This window comes from Plectropomus leopardus, chromosome 20 (genome assembly GCF_026936395.1).
Source record: "Plectropomus leopardus strain MGB_pleo_1.0 chromosome 20, ASM2693639v1, whole genome shotgun sequence".
NCBI lineage: Eukaryota > Metazoa > Chordata > Actinopteri > Perciformes > Serranidae > Plectropomus > Plectropomus leopardus.
The window spans coordinates 16,504,611-16,522,182 of NC_142195.1; the positions used below are offsets into that span (position 1 = coordinate 16,504,611).

At 38.6% G+C, this 17,572-nt stretch overlaps 1 protein-coding gene and 1 long non-coding RNA gene across 3 annotated transcripts in view; one reads left to right on the forward strand and one right to left on the reverse strand.

Moving 5' to 3' along the window:
* Window positions 1–1,096, reverse strand: part of LOC148186201 (uncharacterized) — a 58,735-nt gene extending 57,639 nt beyond the window's left edge. The window contains exon 1 of the long non-coding RNA XR_015775223.1: window positions 763–1,096. This is a non-coding gene — a long non-coding RNA (uncharacterized LOC148186201). The remainder of the gene's footprint in view (window positions 1–762) is intronic.
* Window positions 282–17,248, forward strand: slc5a1 (solute carrier family 5 member 1). Of its 2 annotated transcripts, XM_088071293.1 has the most exons (16): window positions 282–651; window positions 5,573–5,708; window positions 9,273–9,344; window positions 9,703–9,807; window positions 10,031–10,090; window positions 10,489–10,593; window positions 10,685–10,790; window positions 11,214–11,294; window positions 11,400–11,608; window positions 12,576–12,711; window positions 12,852–12,959; window positions 13,045–13,195; window positions 13,286–13,454; window positions 15,737–15,952; window positions 16,077–16,182; window positions 16,274–17,248. In XM_088071293.1, exons 3-16 carry the CDS (start codon window positions 9,276–9,278, stop codon window positions 16,486–16,488), a joined length of 1,836 nt encoding a protein of 611 aa, XP_087927419.1. In that variant the 5' UTR covers window positions 282–651; window positions 5,573–5,708; window positions 9,273–9,275; the 3' UTR covers window positions 16,489–17,248. The 2 variants fall into 2 exon arrangements, with proteins under 2 accessions (XP_087927419.1, XP_042364985.1); XM_042509051.2 differs by lacking the exons at window positions 282–651; window positions 5,573–5,708 and adding an exon at window positions 8,498–8,691.
* Window positions 17,249–17,572: the final 324 nt, after the last annotated feature.

Sequence of the window (17,572 nt, forward strand, 5' to 3'; positions counted from 1 at the left end):
TACGATTCCACTCATTAACGAAGTTGTGCAAGCTCCTGCACAGTGGACAACATGGTCCTGTAAATGTTTCAAGATAAAATGCAGTTGTATAAGCAACTGATGGGATTCTGTCCACAGAGACATTGTCAGGAGGCTTTTGTTTTGAAAGGTAAGCAGGGAAGTTGGACTATAACATCCGTCTTTGTATTTCCTCATCTCAGTGACAGGGAGATACTTTTAAACCGCAGTAAAAAGTGGTACAGAGTCAATATAATCATCAAAACAACATTTTCACTGTCTATTTCTGCTGACAAGCGCGAGCGTCACGCCTAAAAAAAGTCGGCAATCCACCTTTCTCTAAATGTCCTGCAGCTGACAGGCAGCTGAAACGCACCTGTCAAACACCTGCTCAGGCGGGCAGTGTGCACCGATTTCACTATAACACATCCGTGGTGTGCACGCTCTAACTTGATAACATGGGCGCCGAAATATAAAACAACCGGCTGGGCACTGCTCACGCGCTCCTGGCGCGCGCTGCGTCAGCAGCGGGCCTTTATGTCACGCTCTTAATGTCTCCGTAATGTCTTTTCTACGCGCGCAACGCAAAATGTCATAGGGGCTGGCTTGACAGCAGTCATCTTTTCGCAATGAGTATCAATGGAGTAAAGTAAGGTAAGTTAAGTTAATATTTTACTCTTTAATGTCGCTGGTTCGATAAGTTTACCACAGATAAAGTTTGATGTGGCTTTTTTATTTGTTAAGTGAAGAGTATATAAATCTTACCTTTGTGTATCTCCTTGTAAGTTAATTGCAGCTAGCAGGCTTCGTATTTCATCCTCGGTCAGTGTCAGTCTGTTGGAAAACAGAGTTAGCAATAGTATCCTCTAAGCTAGCTTGACACTGTGACGCAGCGTTTCTTGACCGTCGACCGCGACGTTTCTGTTTGTTTCTACTCTGTAGAAATTAATTTTCCTCTTGGCAACAAAATTTAACAAAACAAAGTTTCCGTACGTTAAACTGGACTTACTGGACACATTTGGGACTAATTAGCAGACAGCTGGGTAGGTAGAAAGTCGTTAGCCTAGCAACATTAAATCTACGAGTGACACAGCCGGCTTCCTCGTGCCACCTGCTGTTGTTTGAGGTCACAACAGGCACGCGTATATATTAATTTAACCTTTTACAACCTGAGCAAATTGGCTTACTTTAATTAAATAAATAAAAAAAGAATACATATTAGAATATATAAATTAGAAAAAATTAGAAAAAAGAGAAAAGAAAAAGTAAATAACACATGATAATTTTACATTATTTAAAATGTATTATTATGGTAATTATAAATATAGTTATAGGTATAATATTTTTCCTATTGTCATTTTTCTTCCCTTGACATTTTCTCAAACATTTTCTTGTAATGATTTGTTTTTGTTAACTGATTATCAAATTACAGTGCAAGTAGCCTACAGTTCCAAAAATATAAAAATATCAAATTTTATCAAATTTCCATTTGTCTATTTGGAAATAATTATTATAAAAAGGAAAAGTAAATGTACAAAGATAACTATCAAAAAACAAAAGAAAAGAGAGAAAAACAAAACATAGCCAAAACACACAAAAAACATTAATTTAAGGGCTATTTGGAGGTACTAACATGTGTATAAACTGACAAATGGATCAGAAATGATCAGAGTTGAGAAGGAAAAAGAAGAAGTTGTACAGCATCACACACCCACCTCCCCTTCCCTAGTTTTTTTAAACAAAATAATACTACTCATTTCTTGCAATCTGTGAAATATTTCTCTTAAAGTTGTTCATTGCCTTTCTTCCATGTTTTTTAAAGAAATTGAACCAATTTGTACAGGGTTCAAAGGTTTAAATACTTGTGAAAGGCGTCTGAAAGCAGCACAAGAAAAAAGATGCCGACCTAGGTTTCAAAGAGTCAAAAAGGACTGCCTACACAATCAATGATTCACAGCTATCAACACAGTCACTAATAAAGATTAATATATCACATATCAACTGGGCTTCAGTGGCGGGTAACATACTACATCTGCTGAAAGATAGCCTTTGACCTACCATTTGAACATACATAAAGAAATACTGTTTATGAAGTGAGGAAATGTTTAGAAATATAGACTCTAATTTAACAGATTTTTTTTTTTTTTGGTAATGTTATCTCAATCTTATGCTGCCAGAGCTCAATTTCCTCTCCCTCATATCTTAGTGATGCACCATTTCTGCAGTGTTGTACTACTCTGCCACCTTGTGGCTAACATATCCTCGAAAGTATGTTTGTTATCAGTTTCCATTTGCAAAAAACAAAAAAACAAAAAACTTGCAAGGTTTCCCTGATACATTGACAATTAATGTAAAAAAAACAGATGATATTCTTCATACCATGGGTTGACTCACTAAACTCTTAAGTAAAACACTATGCATCCTCGCATTTTGTTCTGAATAACTCTTGCTTCCCGAACCTTGATAGCCCTTAATATCACAGCACTTTTATTCCTAAATCACATTTTTAGCAATTTGTGGATGTTTATAGAGAATGTTACCCTAACTTTAGACAAGCATTCTCTGAACTAAAAGACAACTTGCTGCTGAAAAAACTTACTAAAACATTGCCTTGGTTGCATTTACCATTCTCTACTTTAAACTTGCTCAAAAAAGGTAATCTTTTGTTGTTGTTAATGATGATCATGATATGGTAGTGGAGACAAACAAGCAAACATGGATTATTTGAAAATGATCATGTAAATTCAGTTGCTTTGCCCTGATTTTGAACAGTTTACCTAAAGGCCCAGTGTGTAGGATTTAGGGATTATCTATTGGAAGTGATTGTATATAATATTCATGACTATGTTGTCTTTAATGTATAATCACCTGACACTAAAAATCACTGTTTACAGTACCTTACAGTGAACCTTTTATATACAGACATACAGAGTGGGTCCTCTTCCACTTCAGTCATGTTTTTCTACAGTAGCCCAGAACAGACAAATCAAACACTAGCTCTACAGGGATATTTGCATGTTCGCATTTTTGTTTCAGCTTCCATAATTCTCCTACACATTTGGCACATGGGAGGAGTTTCAGTTCTGAAAACTTAACAACTAGACATTTAACACAAAAATATGGATAAAGCACAATGTAGGCTAATCTCTTTAAACAGATAGATGCACAGTCTGTAGGCAGTGGAACAATATTTTGATATCACTGTTCTGACGTCTATTTGTAGTACATTTGTTGTCTGAATAGTGCTGACCAATCACGTTTAAACAGGAGGTAAACAGTCCATGCGGAGAAGCAGAATGCATTTGCCAAAAAGCAATCTCATCTGACAATTAGTAAGCTTATAAAAGCTTTTTTTATGATTTGCATTCATTTGCAGGTATCTATAAAAATTATTTTAAATGACCAGTGCGCCGAGGACAAAGTCTGAAGTATCTGCTGGCTACACCAGATCAGCCAAAAATGTTGGCCCTTACCCCAAGACACTTTGTTGTCGTCAGCCAATGTGTTCTGAGATTGAGCACAACATGAAGCACTCACCACTGGTGTTGAAGTCACAAGATTTTTACTGTCCATAAGTGTGTTTTTTCAGGGCAGACCTGCAGGATTGTTTCAGTCGTGGGGCCCCTTTACAAAAATGTCCTTCAAATCACAGATATGTAGACTCGGGCTGAAGTTTATAAGACCCTATTGTGTCCATGTTAACCACAGACACTCAATCACTGCTCTGTTTGCCAAAGACAACAGCAGTATTTTCTCACTCAATGGAGACTTCTAAGTATGGACTCTTGCAAGAGATCAATTTCTCGCGCTAATCAGCAGGGTTTGTTTGTGGTCTTGCTGCCCTGGGATGTGATCGGCTCTGTGGTGTGTTTGTGTTTTATAGCCTGAGTTATGATCAGATTTCAGTCTTGGTGAACATAGAAATAAACCGGGCCATGCAAAATTAAATAAATTGGAGAAAATCTTGACCTGTCTGGAGATGTTTAAAGTTTGAAGGATCCTCTCAGGTTTAAAATCAGGACTGAAATCAGCCGGTGTGACCGAGCCTTAATCCCTGCAGAGCATTGGCCTCATTCCAGTGATTGATTCTCATTCAAGTGAATATTGATTGTCCCCATTTAGAAATTTCAAGCAGCCATTTGTGACAGTACCAGTCTGATAACTCCCACATCTCACTCCCTTACATCTCTTGCTCTCCGGGGTGTTACACTTCTGTAGGAGGCTGTGGTCGTTGCTGTAATGGTTCGCTGTCTTTTTTGTATTAATTCAACTATTTTGATGTGAAACATTAGCAAGACACATCCAGACAAATCACAGGTTTATGCTTTGGCTCTCTGTTTCTGATTATTGAATACATCTCAAACAGTGAGTGTTTTAATTTGGTGCTGCCCCTGCCCTCCTCTTTTGCTCTGGCAATAATGTACGCTTTGCCTTTATTTTTTTACAGTTCATAATGATTATAATTCTGTATTGTAAGATTTAAGCAGATTCAAAAAGGAAAATATTAACACAAGTAACCTTTGGTTGACACTTATTATTAACCCCTTTGAAACCTGAAGCAATGTCACTTTTCTTGTGCTTTCACAAATATTTAACCTTTGAACCCTGAGCAAAATAGTCTGATTTCTTTCAAAAAAAGGGAAAAAAAACAATAAGCAATCTGGAAAGAAATGTTTCACAAATGGCAAGAAATTAGTAGATTTAAACAAGTAGTTTTTGATAAAGCTAGGGTAAAATGTCTGGGTGAAAAAATAAAAAAACTTGGGAAAAATGTATTCATAATTATCATTATTGCATATTTAAAATTATTGTATGGAATTATTAGAATTTTAAGTACTTTTAAAACTTTTTGTTTGTTTTCTTGTTATTACATTTATTTATTTATTTAATTGATCTTCAAGTAATTTTCTCGTACTATTCATAAATGGCTTGCTAATTTTTAGGTTGTTTCTTCTTTCCTTCCTCATTGTCTTCTTCTCGTGCTTTTGAAAGAAATCAAGCCAATTTGCTCATGTTTCAAAGGGTTAATTTAAACTTTTAGATGATACATTATAACCTATAAGGGGCTGTTCATTATTAGCAGAAAGTAGGGGAGGGAGTGGTGTTTATTTATTTGGCTCGGGGAGGGACATTCAACTTTAAATGGTCGTATTTTGTATTTATTTTAAATACCCTCAGAACCCAAAACTCACAAGTGGGTGTGCACATTGCAAGGCATGTTTTCTTTAAAAATCTCCACAATCACACAATTTATTGGCAGGAATCTGTGAAATATGGTTATTTATGGTGAAGGGAGGTCATGCATTTCGCCCCAAGTGACTCAGAGAAGCTCGAGGAAAAATATTTGTAGCTCTAGCGAGGGTCATGATATCAGCCCCCCCCCCCCACTCTGATAAATAAAGTGCAGTCCCTAATTGGTGTTTTTATTTCTTTCATATCCAAACATTAACCCTGAATCATCTGGTTTACATGAGTTCATATTTCTACCATACAGTTTCTCATAAATCATCCTACCTTCATGCTGGACTACTTTTAATTTCCTCTTGTCCTTTCTCCTCTGCTCCTTCCCCCACAGCATCAGTTGGGACAGAGCACTAAAAACTTGGGCTTGGATGTCAGCATTATAATGATAGATAAGGCCGCATGCAGCATTTACTGGGTCGAGGCAGTCCGGAAACACTGGAACATAAGTGGTGAAAGATGACGCAAAGGTAGGCCGGTATATGAAATGTGGTGCAAATTGGATTTTGTGCAGCTGGGTTGTACTGCTAGTTCTTCCAAGAGTATAAATTAACTCATCCTGAGTTGAAAAACTATCAAGTACACCTATTGTTATTCAATAAAACAGCCTTCAATGAACCAATTCATGCTTACTGAGTGCAAATTACATGGCTTTTTTAAGTGATGATTGCTTAAGGCCCTCTAATTAGAGTGTTTAATCACTTAATTACTCTCTTAGGTTATAATTAGGGTAAGATGCACTTACCATAAGGCCATTGTTGCTTAGCTTATACACAGCTACGGCTGAGTTCAAACCTAAATGGATGCTTTCAGGGTGTTGAACATGTAACCATGCAGTTTGTTACAGGTAATGTGTGTCTTGCTTGGACCCATCAAATGAGACACATCATTCCCACAGTCTATGGGGATGTATTACTCCTACATTTCACTGAGGTCATAATCAAAGGTGCTGTGTGCACACACACGCAGAGGTATTTTCACTTTCACTGGATAATTCACTGCCATTCAAGTTGAAGCCGGGTGGAGCTAGGCTGGAGATGACGTGACATCAGTAAACTATACATAAAGTTATACCGGTCAGAAAGGTGTAAATTGTCCTGCCCTAACAGCAGAGTGAGGGAGCTGTTAGTCATGCACAGTCTGTGAAGAGGACTAATCAGGCTGGATAAGTGAAAACACCTGTGTGGATTTTGCTTTGACACAGTTATAAAGTTGGTCTCTCAGGTGTCATGCAGAATAAGAGTGAGGAACAAACAGTGTTGGAAAAATACTCACCACTTTTATTTGAGTAAAAATACTCATTGTTCCATGAAGAAATACTCTATTTCAAATAAAAGTCCTGCATTAAAAAATGTACTTAAAGCAACAGCCCCAAACTCAAAAGTACACATTTTTCGTCTTACCTGTAGTAGTATTTCTCATTCTAGATTGTTTTGATGTCGGTGGTGGTCCTCAAAGCCCCAAAATAATACTTTTGAGAAACCTAACAGATATGTCCCTTTCCAGAAATCATGACTCGGTTCCTGAAGATAATCCACAGACCTTGCTGTGAGCAGTTTCACATAGGAACTATTTTCTTTCTACTGAACTTCACCCTCCAACTATATCACTGCTCAGAAGGATGATCTTCTTGTAGCTAAAGTAAAGTACATTAAAATAGACATACCCAAGTATAGCACAAATACCTTAAAACAGTGCTTGAGTAAATATATACAGGTACTTTCCACTATTGGGGGAAAAAAAGCATTTTTAAACAATCTTTCTATGAGCTCACAGTCTCCTGAATCCGTCATCTGTTTCACTGTCCCATAGTGACACCTAGTGGCTGCTCACAGTGCTTTCTTTATATTTTTGTACTTTCATTAATCCCCCCCCCCAAAAAAAAATCATACCTTTTTCCTGCAGGGTGTGTAACATGATGCCAACTTTGATGATCATTGATTTTTCAGTTGTCTTTTTCTGTCTTTTTCTGTCTCTTTTTCAGTATCGTCCTTCAAATCTTGGCCTTTAAACTAATAATTAACACACATAAACACTCATCTCCTTAGGGATAAAGGAGAATGTCATTGTGGGTGGAGTCAAGTCGGGGTTAAGTGCCTTTTATTTGTACTAGACTTACAGAAAATGAGGAGATATTTCCTTGTTGATAGACCTATATAGAGATGAAAAATGTGATTTTACAAGATTAATAATAATATTTACAGTTAGACATTTGTACCATCTGGCCAAAAATGACATCTGACTCTCAAACTATATTTTTCAGGAGGAAACAGTGGTTGAGGAAGTTGATGTATCTTTTAATTATTTAAAAGCAGCAGCATCACTGTTGGGAAATCCTCTTCTACCAGTAAAAACCCTAAATTCAAGATTTCAGCTAACCCTTTGAAACCTGAGTGAATTGGTTCAACTTCTTTTAAAAGCAGGGAAAGAAGGCAATGAGCAATCAAAGAGAAAACGACTCAAAAATTAGCAAGAAATCAGTTCAAATAAGTATAAGAAAATTACCTAGCTTTGCGTCTTTTTTCCCGAGACATTGTTCTCCTGCTATTTTAAGATACATTTCTAAATCTACTAATTTCTTGCAGTTTGTGAAACTTGTATTACCAAGTTGCTCGCTGCCTTTTTTGAAAGAAATTGTAACAATTTGCTCAGGGTCCAAAGGTTTAAATACTTGTGAAAGGCGTCTGAGAGCAGCACAAGAAAGGTGATGTAGCTTCAGGTGTCAAAGTGTTATTAAAATTACAAATGTATTAATAGCAAAATTTACTTAAAGTATTAAAGTAAACACACCTGTTGGGAGAGTGGTCCCTTTCCGTTATATTATTGTATATAGATGATAGGACTGGAATATAATTATATACTGTCGGGTGGTTTAATCCAAACAGTAACATTTTATTTTTTGTAAGTCAGAGTTTGGTTATATGTTGGTGTGTGTTTGACTTTAGTTGGATTTAGCTGTAGTACTTCTTCAGTCAGTCCTTTGTTTTAAAGGAACACCTGTTTACTTGCGGTATTTCCTTGTTGGTTGATGATTAACAACATTTTTTTCATCTGATAAAAGTTTACACATTTTAACACATTCATTTTCACAAACCTGTATCAGCAAAGTTTATTTGTTCATCCAGATACACTTTAAAACAAACACAATATCTGCTAATTCATTAGACAAACACACTCTCCCCCTCCCAGCCCCCCTGTCTTTCCCACACTCCCTCTCACACAAGCACACCTCACCCAAAGGTACATAAGTGTCTGTGCAGGTGCTTCAGTCGCAGAGGAGCGACACTCCTGTTCTCTGTTCACCCTCTGAGTAAAATGTCTCAGGATTATTTTGGATTCTCCTTCATAAGGAGCAATGCAAGAAATGGCACAAATACCGTGGCTCTGAACAACCCGGCAGATATCGCCGTTATTGTAATCTACTTTTTGGTTGTCTTGGCTGTCGGAGTATGGGTGAGTTGCTCAGTCTCCCAGTTGACCATTTGTTGAATCCTTCTGTCCTGTGAATAGTTAACTCCTTTCCAGCTTTAAATTTGTGAGAGTTTGTTTCTCTTCAATCTAAGAATAAGAAAACGCCTGTGTGTATTAAGCCACAAGGGAAAATGTAATAATTCTATTATTGTTGTTATTATTATTATATCATGAATATATCCAGTGAATATCAACTTTTTTCTTTAATAAAGCCTTTTTCGCACCTTTACAACAGTCACTTTGGAGTAAATTATATGTAATTGGTTGGACTCACATTGTGCAATCACAGCATCTTACTCAACCCAATTCACAATATTTTATAGCAGATCAAAGTACTGTCAATGCACATAGTTAGCTAAATTTATGAGGAGTAATGTTACTGTGATTTTGAGTTGTATGCAGTCATTTTGTGGCATCCGTCAGTCACTCTTAGAGCAGCAGTATATCATACAAAAATGTAATCATTCACAAATCAGGACTGACAGTTCAAATAAAGTGTCTGTTGCTGTTTTGCACAAATGCATTTATGGATTTTCTAAAAATGTGCCCTTCTCCTGTTGCAGGCTATGGTCCGCACCAACCGATCCACTGTCGGTGGCTTCTTCCTGGCGGGGAGGAGTATGGTGTGGTGGCCAGTGGGTATCTTATTGCTAAGAATACAACTGAGTCACTTTTACGCTTATTGAAATTAAGCTCTGTCTTGAGGTGTATAACAAATTTTTATTGTTTTGTGCTGGTATAAATATGATGCAGTGTGTCCCAGTTGAGGTATTATTAGGTTAATTAGGTGTGTAAATCATCTTTTTCTTATCTGCTAGATGGCATTCAATAAAAGCACAGTTAGCTGGAATCAATGTAATTTCTATTCTTTGATAGCTGTTCAGTATTGATATCTGTTCTCATAATTAAATGTACTCAATAAAAGTTGTGAGAATTCTGGAAATTGCTCATGCATATTATTTATAAGTATATCTATGTCTATGCACTCTGCAGATCGGCGCGTCATTGTTTGCCAGCAACATTGGCAGCGGCCACTTTGTGGGTCTGGCCGGGACTGCTGCAGCTGCAGGAATTGCTATTGGTGGATTTGAATGGAATGTGAGTAATAACACTATATTCACTTATTACACAAATTTCATCTCATTTTATCTCAGGTCAGATGAGTTTAAAAATGTAGATGATCTGGTGAGTTTCAGCCTGCAGAGGATGGAAGGAAACAGAACGACAGCAGAAGTTCATTTTATTGTAGTTGGGAACATTTTGATTAAATATTGGGATTTATCATTTATTGATTGTGTCTTTGTATGTTTGTGTGTTTCAGGCTCTTATAGTGGTCGTCATTCTGGGATGGCTCTTTGTGCCTATTTATATCAAAGCTGGGGTAAACACAACTCACTTGCTGCACACATAACACACCTTACTCTTTATACATTAATTTCCTCTATCCAAATATGCATTCATATCCAATGTAAACTTATATCCAGAGGTGGGACCAAGTCATTGTTTTGCAACTAAGGAGTACGTCTAAAGTCTTTGCACTGAAGTCCCGAAGTTCTACACTTTCAGTTTCAAGACTTCATAATGCGTTCTTCACCAAATTTAATGCCAGAGTTATAGTACCTTACATTTTACAAAATCAGCAATGCTGTTTAAAATGTACTTATTTATTAAAACAGGTTTGTTGGAATGTGTTTGAATGGGGGAAAAAAAGAACATCGACAAGCAAAAAATAGTTAAACAAACACAAATATAAATCTAATTTATTATGGATGTGTGTAGGTGGTCACTATGCCTGAGTACCTGAAGAAGAGGTTTGGAGGACAGCGTATTCGCATCTATCTCTCTGTGCTGTCTCTCTTCCTGTATGTTTTCACCAAGATCTCAGTAAGTCTCCACGTTACCCCTCAGTGATGTCGTCTGCGTCAACATTGAACCAGTATTGATTGCAATGATGTGTTTTCTCCTCTCCACTCAGGCAGACATGTTCTCTGGCGCCATTTTTATCAACCAGGCTCTCGGCTTGAACATCTACGTTGCTGTTGTCATACTGCTATTGATTACTGCGCTGTACACTGTCACAGGTCAGTCCTGTGAGGATGCACCCACTACCTCACAGATCAGTCATGCAGTCATCCAGTTTACAGGATGGATTGCATCATGACTTGGGGTAAAGTCCTCTTAGTTCCATATGTGGAGACGTACACACACTCTCGCTCTCGCTCTCGCTCTCTCTCTCTCCTCCCAGCTGATTTATCAGTGGTGTGTTATTGTGGTTGATTACCTGTGGACTGTGATAAGCAGGAAATGGCCTTCTGTTGCTGTTTTGTAATGCACACCTGAACTTTACCTTTACAAAGCCTCTTACATAACACTCCTAAACACTGAATTGGATTCTGTAAAAACATTTGATTTTATTCTCTCCAAAAAGTATACATTAGAGGTGATAAATTGTATTGTTTTTGAATGCAAAATGTATAGATTGGTAACGTCACACATTTTGTCAGGTGGACTGGCTGCAGTGATCTACACAGACACGTTACAGACCATCATCATGATTGTTGGATCATTCATCCTTATGGGCTTTGGTAATACAGTATTTTAAATTTTTTGTCCCTGTACTTTTTTATTATTCATTGTGACAAAGACTAAGAAAATAACTGCAAGTTATTCTCACTCTAACGCGTCTTCAGCTTTCCACGAGGTGGGAGGTTATGAAAGTTTCCAGCAGCGCTACATGGAAGCCATCCCCTCTTTGACAACTAACATCAATGCAAGCTGCTATGAACCTCGGAGCGACTCTTTCCATCTTTTTAGGGACGCCATTACAGGGGACCTGCCATGGCCTGGCCTTGTGTTTGGACTCACCATTCAGGCCACCTGGTACTGGTGCTCTGATCAGGTCCGGCAAGCAAAATGGTGGCAAACACACACACGCACACATTTGTTGACACATTTATGTGCCTTTATCCACCTGTTTTTGCCAGACTCACTCAAGCGGTCTGAGGTAGCCTGCTATAAGAGGAGCTTTTGGTTAGACCGTAATGCACTTGCAGACACTGAGATAAGATTAACGAGCAGGCTGTTGCTGGATCTCAGTCAAGATGCTAGTTGAGATGTTGACATCCAGCACAAAGATAAACACGTTATAGTCTGTATCCCTGCTTAGTTAACAGCGGAGAATACTTACCAGCAAGTATCCGTTAGGCTTCTTTGGCTTAAAGCAGCAGTTCCCCCCAAAATCAAAAATACATATTTTTCCTCTTATCTGTAGTGCTATTTTTGAACCTGTGAACCAAATCACTGTGCAGAAGCATGCATCTACTCATGGATGAGAGGCTCATGCTTGTGACAGCGTAAATTGTAAACATTAATGGCATCCTCCCTGGCTGAGCTGTAACTTTAGCTAGCTCAGTGGTGCCTGGTGAGCTAGAAGTAGATGCACTCTTGCTTCTGCGATGTGTTACGGTTGGCAGGTGTAGTTCAGGGGAAATAAAATAGTTCCTACGTGAAACTGCTCACAACAGGGTCTATGGATTATGTCGAGTAACCGGGTCATGATTACTGGAAAGAGGCATTGCTGTTGATTTTTTCCAAATGTATTTTTTGGCACTTAGAGCACCACAAGCAAATTGCCAACTAGGGCAAGGAGGATATCTCTACAGCTGATTTCTCCAACACTCACACAACTCACATCAAAATTATCTAGACTGTTAAATAGTACTACAGGTAAGAGGAAAAACATGTCATTTTGATTTTGGGGTAAACTGTCCCTTAAAGTGTAGCAAATTAAATAAAGAGAACGGGATGTTTTTCAAATACATTTACATTTAAATTGCACCACTGATCTTTTCTCATCTCATCTGCAGGTGATTGTCCAGCGTTGCCTCTCAGCCAAGAATTTATCTCATGTTAAGGCAGGCTGCATCTTGTGTGGGTACCTGAAGCTGCTGCCCATGTTCCTCATGGTTTTCCCTGGGATGATCAGTAGGATCCTCTATCCCAGTGAGTATGTTGTGCCAAGTTTATAATGTGACTGATGTTGGCTGAAGCAAGCTCAGTGGCTGAGAGCAGGGCAGTGTTGTAGCTTATGGTGGTTATAAATATTTGTGAACATTCTGCTGATCTTACTCATTTCGTTCTAGATGAGGTGGCTTGTGTGGTGCCAGAGGAATGTGAAACAATCTGCGGTGCCAGTGTGGGCTGCACCAACATTGCTTATCCCAAACTGGTGGTGGACCTCATGCCCAATGGTTAGTGGCTAAAGTTCTTGTAAAACGTCAACTTTTTTGACTAGTTATTTTCCCCCATTTCAATCTGTTATTCTATGTGTTTCAGGTCTGCGAGGTCTCATGCTGTCAGTGATGCTGGCCTCTCTGATGAGTTCACTCACGTCCATCTTCAACAGCGCCAGTACTCTCTTCACAATGGACATCTACACTAAGATTCGCCGCACAGCCAGTGAAAGGGAACTCATGATTGCTGGCAGGTAAAACACAATTGCGTTAAATTTGACAGGGTTTCTGACAATGAGAGAATTCCTGCCTGCCTTAATGCCACTATCTTTGACTGTTTATAGACTGTTTATCTTGGCCTTGATTGGTGTGAGCATAGCATGGATCCCTGTGGTGCAGTCTGCCCAGAGCGGTCAGCTCTTTGACTACATCCAGTCCATCACCAGCTACCTCACACCACCTGTTGCAGCTGTCTTCATGCTTGCCATCTTCTGCAAACGTGTAAATGAGCCTGTGAGTTTTTATGTCAAGTAATTTCTTTATTTACACATTTCAGTTCATTTCAGCATTTCACTTCATTGCAGCACGCTGCCTGTTCCACATAAACAAGAAGTCTACAAATACGCTGTCAGCTTTGTCAGGGTATACAAAGGGGTTTTGGGGGTGATGAGCATGAGTACTCGAAAACTGACCCTGTTGTATATTAAAAGTTTACTTTTTTTGGGACTGAACACAATGATGCAGGCTAACTGCTGTCTACAGGAAGACTTTCTGCACAGATATATCTATACAGCAATCATATCTGCACAGCCGCAGCCTCAATCTAATTTGACATGCTAAATGGCAAAAAGGCATAAGAGTTGTGTATTTAAGTATTTAAAGATAGACAAAATTAATGGCTTATGTAGGCTAATCTCTACAGTCTGTGCAGCGCAGAAATGCTGGCTTTTTTTGCTCTGGTGTTTATTTCAATCCCTATTCTTACTTTATATTTTCTTTTTCTTTTTTTAGAATACTAGACTTCGTATTGATTTAATCTGAGTACCTGAATATGAAAACTTGGCCTCTCAGGCCACTCAGATTGCCAACATGCTCATGATGACAATGCCAACTCGCTGACCTTAAGCAGGTCAAATGTTAGATGATGGAAAGCGAGTTAGCAGACAAAATGAAATTTTGACATGATGACAGCTTCAGCTGAAAAGCTTTCCAGATCTCCAAATGGATCACAATTCACCCTAAGGGAGACATGTGTTCACTTAATCATATGGCATACAATAGACATTTCACTCAAAACCTCCATTGTGAACCTGATGACGATGCATGTGATCACACTCCATTTATTAGTTACTGAGGTATTTCTGTCTGGACTAAAGTGGTGGGTTAACGATCACACCATCAGAGGTTATCATCCACAGAGCCTCTAGTGAGGATATAAAGGCTGGTGTTTATGCTCAAATGCAGTCCATTATAAACATCTCAAGTAATTACAGGCCAAAGGTCTTCCTTTTTATTGCTTCCTCACATTTCTTGTGTAATCGGGTGTTTTCTGACCTTAAAGCAGTTGAATAACCATGTATTATGTGGTCTAAGGAAGTGGGGCTTGGGTCAGAAAACATGCTTTTAAAAGGTGGCGTGAACATAGACCCCCTGATATGGTTTCTACTATCATCATCGCCACATTAACCCTAGACAAGACAATTAGTCATGCACTTTATCAGCTGATCTGTGTGAGGCATCAGAAGAGTCATACAGTCGCTGGTCACACAGGCCAGTGAAGAGGATTTTACATCCGATAACTCACTTATTCTAGTACTCATTTCTCCAGCTTCCTCCTGCAGCGGTTTCTTGTCAATCATATTTGCTATGACTCGTCTTTCACTCTGCATTATTTATTATCAGATCTTTGTTTTATGTGTCTGCTGGATGCTCCATGTACTCCTTAGGTGGTTTTATGGCTCAACAGAATCTATTACAAGATATGTGGATTTCTTTAGTTTGGTTGATTGGTTCACGACCTTGCTCCAGACTTGAACTATTATTATTAACAATTATAACTATTAGATGGATTGCCATGGCAGACAGCCATGGTCCCCAGAAAGACGTGCCTACTGACCAGGGGCATCTCTAGGATTTGAGGATATTGGGGGCTTAGCCTAGACCTCAGTTGGGGAGTCCAGGGGGAGCATTTTTTTTTTTCTTTTTATACACTCTGGCACCTTATTTAACCTCAAAAACTCTTTTTTTCACTTTGCACATTAATTATGACTTGTGATTAGGAAAATATTAGTAATTGTTAGTAAGTATTGAGTACAGAATACTTATACTTAAATAAAATTAATTTGCTAAAAATAAATTTACTGACTAGAGTTGAAAAAATATTTAAATGTATGTATTTCTGTCAACAGTGGTAGAACGTAACTAAGTACCATTTATTCAAGCACAAGTTTGAACAGAATGACATATTATTTTGAAAGGGTTTTTGTAAATTATTAGGCCTATTCTTATTTTTTAAATATATAGTCTATATATTTAGATCTGAGACCTAGCAACGCCACATCTACTGGTTTTGATGATCCTCTGGCTTTTCCTGTAGAGCAACCAGCAAGTTGGCATTTGTGGTTTTGGGCGAAATGTCTTAAAAGCTATTGGTTGGATTGTCATGAAATTTGGTACACATTTTAATTTCCTCAGAATCTGATGCAATCATAGCTAAAAGCACCACGCAGCTGCTGGCATGGCTGTAGACTATATGTGCATACTGACAGCTTTCCTCCTTTTTTTTCTTTCCACAGGGTGCATTTTACGGCCTCATGATTGGCCTTCTTATCGGCCTGTCCAGGATGATAGCAGAGTTTGCTTACGGGACAGGCAGCTGTGTTAACCCCAGTAGCTGTCCCACCATCATATGTGGAGTCCACTACCTCTACTTCTCCATCATCCTTTTTGTTGTCTCATGTGTCCTCATCCTGGGAATCTCTCTCATGACAAAACCCATCGACGACAAGCATGTATGTGACCGCTGTGAGATGAGACCATCTAAAAAATTTATTTCCCAAACATAAATGGAAGATACTGCAATAACCATCTTTATGAATAATTTGTTTCGACCCCTGTGTTCTGTTGCTTGTCTAGTTATATCGCCTGTGCTGGAGCCTGAGGAACCGTACGGAGGAGAGGGTGGATCTTGAACAGGATGATTGGGTTGAGGACACAAAGTCAGAAGATATGGACATAGCGGGTAATCGGCAGACAGATGATATAAATATATACAGTATAGCTGCAGCCACACATGCAGACATTCTTCATCATCTTTATCTCTTCTGCCACAGAGCCCGATGAGGAGCCAGGCTTGTGTAAGAAGGCGGTGATGGGCTTCTGCGGCCTGGAGCAGAAAAAAGCCCCAAAGCTGAGCAAAGAGGAGCAGGCAGAGCTGCAGAAGAAGCTCACAGACACCACAGAAGTGCCACTATGGAGAAACATTGTCAACGCCAACGCCCTGATCCTCCTGTGTGTGGCCGTTTTCTTCCATGGTTTTTACGGTTAAAGGAACTGACCCCGGTTGCTCTCAGAATTCATATTTAAGTGACAAGATTTTATTTTAATGTAATTTATGACCAATTGAACTATTGCCTACAACCCTCTTTACAATAGATAAGGATACCTCTCTTTCGTGTATCATTATTACTGTATGTATGTCATGTATGGCTACTGAGCTCCTCCAGGACAGAAAATATATTTTTATAAAGTATGTGCCTGTCTAAAACTCTTAAAAATACTTCAATACTGTATACATGTCTGATGTAAAATTTCCTATCGCACATAATCTCTCTTTTTGGTTAACGCTGCAGCTGAAGTAAACCAGTAAACTATAATGTAATATATTAACACATGCTACACTTTAAAACATGTCAGTGTGTTACATAAATATTCACACATCTATTGTCCTGCAGGCACAGTTGGGTTTTCCAGTGTTAACTATATGAGGTTTGTTATTTGTCTTTACTGTTGCTGTTTGGGATTGTAGGCATAATGAGAGATGTCAGGAGTGTCTTTGTAAATCAGAACAGCTCATGTATGAAGCTGCAGGCTAATCTTCACCTGAAAGGAGTGCACTCATGCTGCTCATAGTCAACACGTTCTTATCCCAACTCCTTAAATGCTATCACTTTGTCAGTTAGACCTACATGCCTAGATGTAATGTGCAAGGTACCCTCCTATGTATGTTGTTGACCTTTGGGGATGGCTTGTCAATTTACGATTGTCACATGCATCGTGTCTTTTCAAAATACACTTCAGTAACACAGTTTCTGCTCATCACATGCATACAGTCTTTTTCAAAATACATTTACGATGTAAGTAAAATGCCTTGTTTTTACACTTATTTAATTGTGCAACAAAAGTATTTGGTTAGGTTTAAAAAAACAAAAACATAATGGTTTGGCTAAACATTCACATGGGAAGAATACAGCGGCTCCAGGGTTTGATGGACACCCCCCCCAACCCCCCCCCCCTTCAGGACAAAACATTTACTGGGAGCATACCTTTGAAAATGGCCATGCCAGTTGCTCCCTCGCCAAAATGTAACCTAACATTAGCATGTTATTTCGTCCCCATCTTGACAAGCTATA

Coding starts and splice junctions, on each gene's coding strand:
- slc5a1 (XM_042509051.2), top strand. CDS start 8,554: ATGTCTCAGGATTATTTTGGATTCTCCTTCATAAGGAGCAATGCAAGA. Junction 10,091..10,488: donor CTATTTATATCAAAGCTGGG/GTAAACACAACT, acceptor GGATGTGTGTAG/GTGGTCACTATGCCTGAGTA. Junction 10,791..11,213: donor TGCGCTGTACACTGTCACAG/GTCAGTCCTGTG, acceptor ACATTTTGTCAG/GTGGACTGGCTGCAGTGATC.